General features: G+C 37.1%; 2 protein-coding genes across 3 annotated transcripts; both read right to left on the bottom strand.

Moving 5' to 3' along the window:
* Positions 1–2200: 2200 nt before the first annotated feature.
* LOC104808027 (phosphoribosylaminoimidazole carboxylase, chloroplastic) lies at positions 2201–7221 on the bottom strand. Of its 2 annotated transcripts, XM_010533511.2 has the most exons (17): positions 6945–7221; positions 6286–6507; positions 6072–6183; positions 5878–5940; positions 5650–5788; positions 5231–5286; positions 5065–5138; positions 4823–4970; positions 4540–4713; positions 4344–4431; positions 4120–4230; positions 3810–3907; positions 3597–3714; positions 3424–3518; positions 2697–2803; positions 2491–2592; positions 2201–2392 (listed from the first exon to the last, which is right to left on the bottom strand). In XM_010533511.2, exons 1-16 carry the CDS (start codon positions 7181–7183, stop codon positions 2499–2501), a joined length of 1938 nt encoding a protein of 645 aa, XP_010531813.1. In that variant the 5' UTR covers positions 7184–7221; the 3' UTR covers positions 2201–2392; positions 2491–2498. The 2 variants fall into 2 exon arrangements, with proteins under 2 accessions (XP_010531813.1, XP_010531812.1); XM_010533510.2 differs by having other exon boundaries at positions 2201–2592.
* Positions 7222–7831: 610 nt separating this feature from the next.
* Positions 7832–13472, bottom strand: LOC104808028 (myosin-binding protein 1). The gene is made up of 4 exons (XM_010533512.2): positions 13298–13472; positions 10462–12083; positions 8972–10277; positions 7832–8214 (listed from the first exon to the last, which is right to left on the bottom strand). Exons 2-3 carry the CDS (start codon positions 12029–12031, stop codon positions 8986–8988), a joined length of 2862 nt encoding a protein of 953 aa, XP_010531814.1. The 5' UTR covers positions 12032–12083; positions 13298–13472; the 3' UTR covers positions 7832–8214; positions 8972–8985.
* Positions 13473–13950: the final 478 nt, after the last annotated feature.

Here is a 13950-nt window from a genome sequence, read left to right on the forward strand (position 1 = left end):
ACGATAATTTCTTTAGAAAATTAAATTTTTCGAAACCGAATCAAATATTTTAAAAATTTTAAAATTTTCTTAAAAAAACAAAATCGAACCAAACGGAATATAAAATAATAACCGATTGGTTTATATTTTTATAAAACTCAAAGAACCAAACCGAATGTTCCCGAATCGGATTCGAATCGAATACCGAAACGTCCACCCCTACCCAATGAAAAATCAATATTTAATTTAAATATTTATAAAATTTATAAATAAATTTAAAAAGAAAAAGGAAACCATGGGACCTGTGACGCCATTGCAAAAGAAATGGTCCGCCCGTGACTTGCTATCGAGCGGAAACCAACATTTGGGTGTCTGTCTCCACTGAAACCTTTAATTTACATAGTTTATATTTTTAATTTTGTTGATAAAAATTTAAAAAAAAAAACAGATTAAAACTGCACAGAGTATATGTTTATCAGTTTATACATTTTTGCTAGAAGTGGCTTAAAGATAAATTTTATTAATATCATTGATCTAATTAAAATTTAGCACACAACATATATCGCATAAAAAGATGATCGGAGATTATGGATTGCATATCACATAACAAGTGTATTATTAACATCGTATAAACTCGATAATATGTCTGACATAATTTGTTATTTAAGCTTACCTTTTATAAAATGCTTTTTGTTTTAGGAAAAACATACTAAATTTCTTTTGTATCTTAGATTTTTAGAGCAAACACAAAAATTATATTTATGTTTCTTGGATTTAACCTTATGATTTTATTTTATTTTTTTCAAATTTTATCTGATTTTAAATTAAAACTTTGATAGTTCCTATTTTTATTGAATATTATTATTTCTTAAATATTTAGTTGTTTTTATCTCACCAACCCAAAATTGGGGATGACTTTTATTTTGGGTTTTTGTTTTTAGTTTTTAGATTTTGGCTTTTGGTTTTTGGATTCTATAATATTTGAAAACTAAAAAAAAATCACTTTTGGTTTTTCATTGCTTTTTCTGGTAAAATGGTTTATCAAGTTTCTAGAAAAACTAATCTTATAAAAACTTGAATGATAATTTTTATTGAAGGAAAAGAAGAAGTATGCACATCTAACAATGAAGAAACGTTGAAAACAATAATATACAGAACATTATTCGGTAAACTATGTTCCATTTTCTATAGTTTTTTTGGCTTTTAGATTCTAAAAACTTTAAAAACTACAACCATTGAAGGCTTGGTTGTTGATACTCTAATTTTTGTTTTTGTATTAGCACTTGTAGGCTGTAGCAGTCGATTAACTTTTTATCACAATTTTTTAAAATTATCTTTTAAATACTATTGTTTAAATAATATTTTTATAAATGATATAATCAAAATTATAATACTATTAGTTTCAAATATTTATTCCAATTGAAAAATATATTAATTTATCATTTTTAAAAATTTATTACTATATAAAATTAAAAAAATTCAAATTTTAATTTATATTATATCAAAATATATAACTTTGTTATCTATTTTTTTTTTATCTTTTTATAATGTATTAAATTTTTTGTATTTTAATTTGTTTATAATTTTTTTGTATTTTATTTTTTAAAATTTTCAAGCCCGAAGCCCGAGCCGAACCCGAAAAAACCCATAGGGTCGGGCTCTGGGCCAAAAATTTTAGGTCCGTTGGTTTTTCAAGCTGGGCAGACCCGACCCGTAAATATTCGGGCTTGTGTCGGACTCGGGCCGACCCGACCCGACCCAACTATTTTGACACCCCTACTTTCTGATATAAGAAAATTAATTAATTTATAGCATTATTTAGAAAGTAAAGTACAAAACTTTGAGAAAATGATTTTATCCGTAGGCAGTTTGATTGCTTTCTATATATATATATATATATATATATAGTAAACATTGGTCTTTATTATGTTACATAAATCATAATTTAAAAATATAAAATTATAAAATCTTATTTACTTAATCAATAATCTTTTAAACTATTTTAAAATATAGATTTATATGCATGTTGGTCAAATAGTGTTTTACTTTGCGAAATTACACATGGTCTTAAACCGGAAAAGCCACAGGCCAAATAGCCCAATCCGACCGACAGTATTGACCGGTTTGTCAGAAAACGATTTAGCCAATTTTCATGAAATTAAGCATAAACCAACTCAATAGTCAATACTTCTAAAGTACATAACAAAGTACACCATTATAATAAGTAAGCAATTCATATTTATTCTCAATTAATCAAATATCCATTTGAAATTCGAAAGTTAAACCGGAAGACAAAATCCAGGGAACTAAACCCAAAAAAAGAACTATCGATACAATCATCGGTCAAGGATAACTCGAAAACCGGAAGTTTTGCTTCCGGTTTATGTTGCTCACTCTTTGAGAACTTTCCTGGCTGCAAAAATGAAGTCAAGAATCGTTCCGAGTCTTGATAACTGGAGAAGAAACCGATTCTGACTTGTAGGGTGAACATTTTCCGGCGAGAAAACGTACCGGAAAATTCAATGGTTCAAGTATGATTCCCAACCTTCAGTTTCAAGCCTCTCGCCTTTAACCATGTTCTCTGCTCTCATGTCTTCTTGGTATTGGCTCATCCTGAAGATACAGTCATCATAAGACATTTGTCTGGTCGGAAGAGAGAGAAAGAGAGAGAGAGAGAGAGAGAGAGAGAGAGAGAGAGAGAGAGAGAGAGAGAAAACCTGGAGATAAGGTCAGAATCGGAAATTCCCAACATCCGGACAGCGAGCAAAGCTGCGTTGGTGGCGTTGTTTATCGCAACTGTTGCAACTGGGACACCCCTTGGCATCTTTTTTTTTTTTTACAAACAAAAAATAAAAATCATGGGTAAGACAATGCAAACAATTATGAAACACCCGAAACCCGCGGGTACCGAGCAAGAGGAGGAGAGGTGGCGAGATCGCGTTGGCGTGATCGCGTTGGCGTCGGCAAAAGCATTGAAGGGCGATGGAGGCAAGAGCCAAGAGGGCTGAGCGACGCTTTGCTTAGAGTTTTTCCGTGATTTCGTGAAACCCGACCCGACCTGATGGCAGCCAGTCTTGAATTATAGCCCTAAATCGGGATTCAGGATCAAGAGGAGAGGGTTGAGACTGGAGTGTCCTGAGTGAGGAGCGAGGGCGATTCCACCTCGCCCTCACAGCTTGTCTCCAAGTACATCCCCTAACTCTCTCTCCTTGTCCTCTGGCTTCACCCACCTTCGGTCTTCGCCTCATGCCCCTCCCTCTCCTCACACATGCCCCTCCCTCTCCTCACACTTGCCTCGTCGGCCTCTCACGAGGGCAAGGCTGAGATATTTCGGCCGTGAAAACCATGTGGGCGAGATCAAAGCCGGGTACCCTAAAAAAACTCGGATACGAGACCCATGCCCACCCAACTCAAAACAAATAGTAGATTGCCAATCATAATTACCTGAACGATGGAGAGAAGTGAATCAACACCATCTAATCGGGTCGCACGTACAGGAACTCCGATCACAGGCAAAGGAGTAAGTGAAGCGACCATTCCTGAACTCAAAGGCATACTTGGATCACTAAAATGCAAAAACTTGACCACAGAGCCAAAATTCATTGTTTCAGACAAACCTGGCAAGTGAGCCGCACCACCAGCGCCGGCAATTATGACCTGAACTCCTCGGCTACAAGCTGAAGTTGCGTATGAGAACATCAACTCGGGGGTTCGATGAGCTGAAACTATCCTCACCTGTAAAACCAAACCAAACCAAAAGGATGATGCTTTAATGTTAAGATTATGCCAAAAGAGACCTTTTCTTAGAGAGTCCTAAGATTTATATTTACCTCGTGGGTCACACCGAACGTGCTGAGAATTTTGGCTGCATCCTTCATCACAGGAAGATCCGAATCCGAACCCATTATGATCCCGACACGAGGCGTCTCTACAATATATATAGACAGTTTAATATTGTAGATCCATTTTAAGATATCATCAAAGTCCTGGCCAAGAAATGCATGTGCATGATGATGATTCAGCATATTTGGTCAAGATCGCCAACGGCATACACCTCTAGAAGAAATCAGTTCAAAGATTGAAATTTTTTTATGGATTTAACATTTACCAGAGATACAAACACAGACAACGGGAACTGACCTGCTGTTTCATCACTTTCTTCGTTTAACATGCATTGCAGCCTTTGCTCTACAACACCCAAAGAAGGTCCAACAAGGGTAATGTGACCCATCTTCCGTTGCTTTCTCATTTCTGAAATGAATATATATATATACATATTTTATCATTGAAGTTCATCAGTAATCATATGCTTTGCTTTGGCCGAAACCGAGCAGAACGTGAAAGGACAAGGTGATCGATCATACCTGGCTTGTCATACCAATGTACAGTTGCCCCTCTAATACTCAGAGCCCTTCCTATAAGATTATGAGCCAAATTGAAACCGGCTTCTCCCTAAGGGTAAACAAATAGGCAACTTCACTTTAGAACACAATGAGAAAACAAAAAATAATAATGAAACACGTACAATGGTAAAAATAAAGAAAAGGGCTGTGAACTTACGTCCTCTTCACCCAGCATGTTGTACATAATGGCAGCCGGAGTTTTCATCGATGGGTCACCCAGTGGAAGACCGACCACAGCCCGCAAGTGTTGTTCATATTGTGAAGTATAACATGACTCAATTGTATGATGGCCACTATTGTGCGGTCTAGGTGCAACCTCGTTTAGCAAAATCTGAAAAGGACTAAAAACTTTGGTTAGCTAATATCGAATTAGAAATGGAAACTTCAGTTTCTTTCCCTCTCATTCATGGAATGTAAATCAGAATGCCTGAACTCATTACCTGACAATCCTTTGTCAAGAACAACTCAACTGCAAAAACACCAGCACCATCTAAAGAACCAACAGCCTTTTGAGCAACATCAGTTGCAAGTTCCTTAATCTTCCAGGGCACATCAGCAGGCGCTTTAACTATGTGGCATATGTTCTCCCTATAACCAAAAAAAAAAACAAGGGAAAGTATTAGACATATAGAATCCGTCTGCCTTGAATCTCATATATATATGATACTGCACTTTGGAATACCTGTGGATAGTTTCAACAACAGGATAACAAACCATGGAACCATCCCTTCCCCTAGCGACAATAACAGCCAACTCCTAAAATTAAACGCATAAATTATTATATGTATTGAGGCAAAGATAAATGATTGCAACAAGAAAAGATTCATGATCTAAGTTTGGACATCAACCTTCACAAATGGTGCCCATTTCTCCACGTACAAACCACGGTCAAAACCTCCAAGGGCTGGGGAAAAAAGAAGAAGTTGTAAAGTTAAAACAAGCAACTGATGCAAACAAAAATCACAATGGAGAACTCAGATCTGACAGAGTAGAAAAAATTTAACATCGATAAATGATCAGTGCTAGAGATGCTGCTTGATTACGAGGATTTTCTAGGAAATATGACTGTTAGTAAAAAAATTATGTCAGATAACAAAAACTTCATTCCCTGTTAGATACATAATCTCTGTGTGTAACTTGTGGTTTCTTATTTCCACATCAATTGTGACATTTTACTCAATAAGCATGTAAAATATTAAATATCTCTAATCCGTGAAATCACATGACAAGATGGACACATAAACTACATGGTTAATCAAAGGATTACCAGTTACAGCATAAGAAAGCTCATTTTCACTTTTGGCAACTGCATTTCCACGCCCATCATATGCCAATCGTTTGCTCTTGATCATAAGAGGGTATCCAAAAGTTTCACCTGCTCTTTTTGCTCCTTCCATATCATCTATCTGTTTAATGGTTAAAGAATTTATTTAATCTTCAGTTTATTTGTAGCTATTTGACTGTTTATATCAATAAACCGGAGAAAGTGCCTAACCTGCATAAACTCAGGAAGCGGGATGCCATGCTGAGAAAAATGAACTTTTTGCATATATTTATCCTAAAATATAAAAATATCGAACATTTAATCCATATTGCTTGGCAAAGTACAATCATTAGGAAAGAAGCAAAAGCAACTAGCATGAATAGTTCTTTTTACTTAAAGAAAGACCATTTGATTAAGTTACAAACCTGGATAATCCGGATAGTTGAGGCTTTAGGTTGGCAATCCACTCCTTGTTGCTCGAGTTTTTCTAGTGTTTCCACATCAACATGTTCAATCTCCACAGTCAAAACTCCACATCTTACAACCATGAGAAACAGAAAAGAGATAGAGTCGTCGCCTTTTTTACGGAAGTAAACAAATGAAACCTAAAGGATAAAAGAAACAAACAAAAAAAGGAACCTTTTTGCAAACTCTTTAACCGTTGCACTGTTGTCAAAGCTTCCAACCATGTGACTGTAAGACAATGCGCTAGCCGGGCAATTCTCAGAAGGGTCTAAAACCATCACTTTGATAGCCATTTGAGAAGCTGCTTCACAAAGCATGCGGCCCAATTGTCCACCCCCAAGGACCCCAACAATCATCTCTGATAGTCCATGAACGGGCGTGTCCTCTTTCCTCTCGCTAGTACACCCAAAAAACCCTATCACAGTTAGAGACCAGTTCTTTTCCCAAACCAGACAAGCTTCAAGTACTCAGTTCGAAACTAATAAGACTAAAACACACAATTCTCAGCAAATTCAAACAGAGTATTGCCATTATTTTCTTCACTTTCTTTCTTTGCTGCAAGCCGTTTAAAATTCAGAACTCCAATATAAGTTCCTCTTCGTGACAACATATTCAACCTCATAGACAAATTTCAGAAAACAATCGAAACCCAGCTCAGCAAAACGCTGAAGAATGAAAGGCTTTGCTCTAACAGCATCGATACTCTGGATAAAATCTTAAAAAATTCAAAATTTGAGAGCAGCTAAATTGAGCCATCCTTGCACAATCAACCATGCCCTGAGATTATAATCGAAGTATCCAAGTCCGAGACCGAAAGAGTCAGAGGTACTCACCTGATCGGAAATTTCCCGTCAGAGCGACGCGTCGCCGTGGCCCGACAAGCCAACACCGGATTGAATCTCGTCGACGGTGAAGAATGAAGGTTATGCGGCTTCTCCATGAAGGAACCCCGGCAAGGGCGGACTCTTCTCGCCGGAGAAAGCCCGACTCGAGAAGCAGAAGGCGAAGAACGTAAGATGGGATCAGATTTTCCGGCGACGGATATTGCTGCGGAGCTCTGCTTCAGAATCATCTTTTTTCCCTCCACTGTCTGGAAAAGAGAATCTTTGCAGCTTTTATTGCCACCCTTTTTTTTATGACTTTATAAAAAAAAACCTTTTTATGAATTTTGTAAAAAAAAAAAAGTGTGTTCTTCTCACATTTGATTTTAACACTCAAAATTATAAATCATGTTTTCTAAATTAATAAATTATAAATATTTCCAATTTTTCTTTATGAATTTATAGATTCCATCTATATCATTATCTTCAATTCATCAAAAGATCCTCCGATCCTCCGGGTAGGGATGTCAATAGAATCCGAAAAATAAATAGATGAAAATTTATTATTGTTTTTTTCAAATTATTAAATTATTATTATTATTATATATTATTATTTATTTTTTATTAAATAGAAAAACCTGAAACCCGACTCGAACCGTCAGAAGTCCTATAGGGCCAGGCTCCGGGTCACCGATTATAGGCCCAAAAAATAAATAGACGGATCGGTCCGACCCGAAAAAATCTAACCCCGAACTAAGTCCGACCCGAACCCGACCCAGCCCGCCCATTTTACAACCCTACTCCGGGGTATTGCGTAAATTCACAACATTAATATTTACTATATATGTAATATATCACATTTTGGCCATTTAAATAGAAAATGTAACTGCAATCTTACATAATTTCACCACAGCCCCCATATATTCAAAACAATCAATCTAGTCCCCAAAAGAAAACCAAACGTAGAATACAAACAAACCCACACTCATTCACAAGTGTTAGAAAGAACGAATACACTGCGAATCTATACGATGAAAAAAAAATTAACAGTTGCCCAAGAACTTTACCCCATAAGAAAAAAAAAATTACGGGGTCTAAAAGAATACAAATGGAAGAAAGGATCAAACCGTAAAATCATAAAAATTCCTTTAACTGTGCACAAGGGTAACCCCATGAAGATGCTGTACAGTTTCTGGAGCTTTTCACCATTCTTTTTTTTTTCTTTTAGTTTATGTAATCTTCTTCAAAGATCCTTGGTTTGATAACTTCTCCAGTAAGCTACCTGACAAAAGAAGATAGAAGCACATAAGGAAATGGAAGCTTATAGCTTAAAAGAGTTCCCTCTACTAGGGTATATGAATTCAAAGCATTCAAAACCGAACCGAAATCTAATCATCATAACCAAACCAAACCAAACCAAATCGAGGTTCTAGTATGGATTCCTCAAGTTGAACCAGTTTTTTTCAAGGGTTAGGATCGGTTTTGAAAACAGGGAAATGTTTTTTCTTCACAAAATTGTTTAAAATGGCGAACCATCAACAATCAAAGAGTGTACATTTCCCATTCTCTCTGTATCCAGTTAGTAAGGCAAATACAGATTGAATATTAGAAATTTTCGAGTTATTTAAATCCAAATTTATACATCTATGTATCATGAGATATTACCCCGGTTTTAGAATCATTTTGGTCAGATGGCAAAAAACCGACTACTCGTAATAATTTTTCGGTATCCAAAGTATCCAAATGCGAGTTTATATCCAAAATTTGGAATTTTCCAACATACATATTATATATTAGGAGAGTTGGTTTGGGTCAGGTATCCAAAATATTTCGGTTACCCGAATCCAATCCCAAAATTTCCCGATGTTATATAACCCGATATCATCTCATATACTACTTAGGTATCCAAGATTCAGGGGTTTTTTCCCCAACCCTAGTGGTTGGTATCCGGCTAAACAGTTGGTCTTAAGCTGAGCCGGTTCTGGAACAAAACACAGCTAAATGTCATGTAAGAAAGTGAGAAACTGAAAAACACATACCTTTTGTGAAAGTTTCAACTGGCAGTCTCATGTCGCTTTCGTAGTATTTGCAAGTGAGAAGCTATTTCCTTGACAAATTGCACCCCCTCGCTCCCATGACCAAGTGAGTTTATAGCATTTTCTAGAAAGTATAAGTCTCCCTTTAACCTTTCGAGCCTTTCGTGCAGCTCAGAGACCTCATCTTCCACTGAAGAAGCCACATATTTGGATTTCTCATGGGAAGCATCGCCATTTACATGGTTCAGGCCATTTGATATGTCTGCATGGTTGGAACAAAGTTGGAGCTTCTTCTCTATCTTCTCCAGACAATCGGTGATGTATGATCTTTCATCGTCGAACCCTAGTGATGAGTTCTGTATCGTTCTCTTATGAGGAGATTCCGCTTCAGATGCCTTCTCTGCAGTCTCGGATTCATCCGGGTTTTTCAATGTTTCATGATGTTCTTCCGCTTTTTCCCTGTAAAACTCAAGCTCAGCTTCTAAATCTTGAATCACTTTCTCTCTTTCGGAGAGCAGTTCATTCAACTTCTGTACCGCTTCCATATCGTATTCGGCTTGCTCTTCCATCTCCCTCAGATTCTGTAAGGCTTCCATCTGGAACGACGCCTTATCTTCTTGTAACCTCGTGATCATAGCCATGGCTTGGTTTGCTGCAACTGTCGAGGCGTTTCTTTCTTCCTCCAGTTCTTTATACAAACCCGTCAGTAACTTCCTGTCGTGATCTACCTGCCTTTTTAACCGATCCATCTCACATTCTCCCTCGATCTCGTTTACAGCAACTCCATCCAACGATAAGTTGCTCTCGTTTCTCTCGAGCATTCTTTTCTGAAGTAGCAACTGCATATCATCGAGGTTTTTCATGTCTTCACTGCTTACCGATATCTTGGGGCTTATATCTCTTGGTGATAACAACTCAATCCCCTGAGAAGCTGATATTTGCGTAAGCAGTGATTTAAGGTCTTCACTGATTCTACAAGAATCTTTTCCTGTAAACTGCTCGGTTTGTACCCCCGAGCTTTGCTTCTGAACCCCATTGCTTACAGCAATCTTGTATGCATCCAAAAGATCCAGAGATTCATTCCTTTCTGTCAAAGAATCGTCTCGAGAAGGGTTTGTTTCCGTTGCTATTGGCATTGACATGAACGAAGAAGAATTCAATTCCGGAGCTGATTCTGGAGGCATTTCAGACACATAAAGGACCGATGAGGGATTTGCTTTAGGAGCTGGCTGAGTTGTGCTGTTTTCATCTCTGACGAGGTGAAGCTTGTTGTTTTCTGCAGTATTTGTTTCTTTAACTTCGACGGTTCCTGCTTCACATGGTAGAAAAGCCATGAGCAAAGAACCAAGACTATATTACCTTTCTTGCGTTTAAAACCTACTAACAGAACATATAACTTAAAGGAGAACAAATTCGATCCAAATTTCTCATACAAAGCAAGATGAGTTAACGAGTTTTTGAATTCTTAAATTCATAAAAAAGTTTGAACTTACCGTTTATTGTTGGAACTTCAGAAACGCGATCCATGGATTCCGAAGATGAGATAATACCTTCAGAAGCCGCACATATATCATTATCTGGTTTTTTCTCACTCTCCTTCAACACCTCAAGAGAGATTTCATTTGTACCATTACCCGCTTTTTCCTCACTCTCCTTGGATGCCTCAAGGGAGATTTCATTTGTACCATTACCCGCTATTTTCTCACTCTCGTTCGACACCTCAAGAGAGATTTTGTTTGTAGACAATGACTGAGAAACGTCATTAAACGAACTAACAACATTGCCGTTCTCCCGAGCTCCTGCTGTGGCATGAATATCATTAAGGGGTATAAGTTCAATCCCGTCTAAGACATCGGCAGGAATTCTCCCAGCATCCATTGTTGAGGGCACATCATCATCGAACGTGATAAACTCCGTCTCCATTAACCTACTCATCGGAGTTTCATGGATGTCTAATTGTGAAGAGACATCCACAGGCTGTTCCATAAAGTCTGTTAAAGAGATATAATGTGGGAAAATCTGCTCTCTTTCTTCTACAAGCTTAGCAGGAATTTCCTTGGCATGTGATCTTAAAGGGACATCGCTGAAGGAAATGAGATCTTTCTCGGGGAAGTCATCAAGTGAGATAAGCTGAGGAACAGAGTCTATCATTGTTCGATGGATCTCTTGTAAATTAAGTTCCTTCAGGCCATGCCCGATTTTGTCTGTTCCTGCATAAGTGACTGAATCTGAAACCAAAGGCTCTGAAGACAAGACAGAGTCTATCAGCTTGTCAGTGGCCATATCATAGGGCAAAGTGATAACCCGAGGCTCCAGGTCCACAGTCTGAAACGTATTTTGATCCCCTTTAGACAGACCGGCTCCTTCTTCATCATCTGAAAACACAGCTTCAGACTCCGTATCTGAATGAATCTTGAGCTCGGAGTACCCGACATGTGGCAAATGATAAAACCCAACCTTTTTCTTGATGATATTCCGAGCCTGTACAGCTTGTTTCTCGATTCTAAGAAGCCCAACCGAAGGAACGTTGAACGGAACTTCTGGTTCAGCCACTTGAGTATAAGCCCGTGGAAGCCATGGCTGGTTACAACATGTACAATACCGTATGCTTGGAGAAAGTGAACTATGCGAAGAATCACTATTCAAACCAAAGCAAGAATTTTCGCCCAGTTTCCCAACCAGTAATCTGTATGTCTCGGCATTGGACTTGTTGATCGTAGCGAACGAGAAAAGGCACGTCTCGCACATTCCATGAACATCAACGAGCTTGTCATGTGCGTGACAGTAAACCAGGGAAGAGATTTCAGATTTGTGTTTAGAACAAATCAAATCCCAGTAATGTTTGAAAGGTTTCTTCCCCAGAATATGATCAAGTCTTGAGCACAGAACACATGGTGATTGGAGCTCGGAGTAATCTGCAAACTTTGTGATCAAGTAGGAAAATATTCCGTGCAGGAAGAGCATGAACAACAGTATCCACTCAGAAAAGGCTAAAGCCAAAGCTCGTGTGAAACTTCGTGAATCCGGCCATGATTTCACTGAGGAAACTTGTGTAGTAGCCATCTTTTTCGGAGAACTCGGATAAAGAATTGATCATAGAATGCATGCGTCGAATCTACAACCATGAGAAGCAAATCAAATACAATTTATAAAATTAATGTTCTCCCCAAAGAAGCAGCCAAGACTCTCAAGAAACATCTACAATCTACTTGAAAATTTATCCATTAAACCAAATTTTAAAAGACAAATCGACGAAGAAAAAAAAGGTAAGAGATCTTAAAATCTATACATGGAACCCGTAATAAGAATCTCGAAGAACAAACCCCCAAATGATTGTCATATCATGCGATTGCACATTAACTAGGTCAGAACTTTTTATACAGTCGTAGGCAGATATCCACATTCATAACATATTGAGAAAGCAAGCCTAATCACGATCTCTGCTAAAGCTCAACTAAGAACAAATAACATTCAGGTAACTATGACCACAGATCGCCTGAGTTCAATTTAGAAACCGAATTTATAAAATATAAAAGAATGACAGCTGAAATCTCTGCTAATATTTCAGGGGGGATAACAAGAAGCAAACACAATTATGTTTCTGAAATCGGATTAGAAACAAAAGTATCTTGTAATTCACAAATCCTGAACTTGTTACTGAATGAAGACTCCAAACATGTTCCGAACTCGGGAATCTGAAAGAGTAACTAATGCTTTATAATGCAATCAAACCCATAAGTTACCCAGGCTGATTCCATCAAACTCAGAAATCATTTCAGTAGAAAGAATCAAACTTGTTTCAGATTAATTCCAAAATCAGGACAGACCCAAAAATAGATCCAGATTCTCAAAGAGAAAACTTCAAAGTGAATCCAGTTTAGACACGAAATTGATGAAAGAATCAATCCAAAACCTGCTTCAGATGCAAGATTCTGTGGATTGTCTATCAGAGAAGCTCATTGGAGAATAACAACAATAATGTTCCAGAATACAATCAGGCCGGGAATCAATGGAAAATCTCAAAAGAAAATATAACACAATTTGGACAGAACACTGAGACTAAACTAAAACCCTAAACCCAGAAACTCATCAACATCTACGCAATTGCTTCAACCTACAACAATGTTTTTTTGGGGGGGGGGGAATTGATGAAGCAGAATGAATGAATGATCCAATCAACACAAACATTGGATCAGGCAAAAAAAGACAGATAATTTCAGAGAAACAGATCAAACCCAGAATTCAAATCCTAGATTTATGAAACAAATCAAAAGAAAAAAAGGGCATGATCATACCAGAAATTGATTCAGAGAGAGTTATGAACCAAACCTTTCTCTCATGAGAATCAATCACCCCAGAATTTGTGGAAGAAAAATGTGAATGTATCTTCGAATTGAGCTGCGCGTTACCGAGTTGAAGATGAAGAGTTCAAAACTCAATGCGAGAAAGAGAAACAAAACCCCTCAAAAATCATGGACTCCTTTCTAATTAAATATTCAAAAGGCACCAGATACCCAGCAAGGAGAGCACGTAGTTTTCCTTTTCCACAACAAAAGAATTTTAAAAAAGGGGAAAAATCTTTTTCGAGAACCGGTAAATTTAACAGAAGAAAAAAATGATTACTTTTTTTACAGGGAAGAAAGGCACTGAATTTCATATTCCGATCGATAAAAACAGACAGGTAAAAAACAAAGTCAACTTAAACGTCATGATTTCTTTTTAAATTTCTTATGAATTACTATATATAGAGTACAGATGGTCAATTAGAAAAACAGATAATTATATATATATATATATATATATATATATGAGGAATTTAAAATATTGAAATGTATAAAAATGATATTGAAAGGAGACGCTAAAGATGGAGGGACCAGATAGTCGGCTGCTAATTTGAAAAGTTTGAGTACCAATATATATATATATATATATATATATATATATATATACAGTTTTTAGAAAAATGTCTCCAAGAGTAACAT

This window comes from Tarenaya hassleriana, unplaced genomic scaffold, assembly GCF_000463585.1.
Source record: "Tarenaya hassleriana unplaced genomic scaffold, ASM46358v1 Cleome14, whole genome shotgun sequence".
In the NCBI taxonomy this organism is placed as follows: Eukaryota; Viridiplantae; Streptophyta; class Magnoliopsida; order Brassicales; family Cleomaceae; genus Tarenaya; species Tarenaya hassleriana.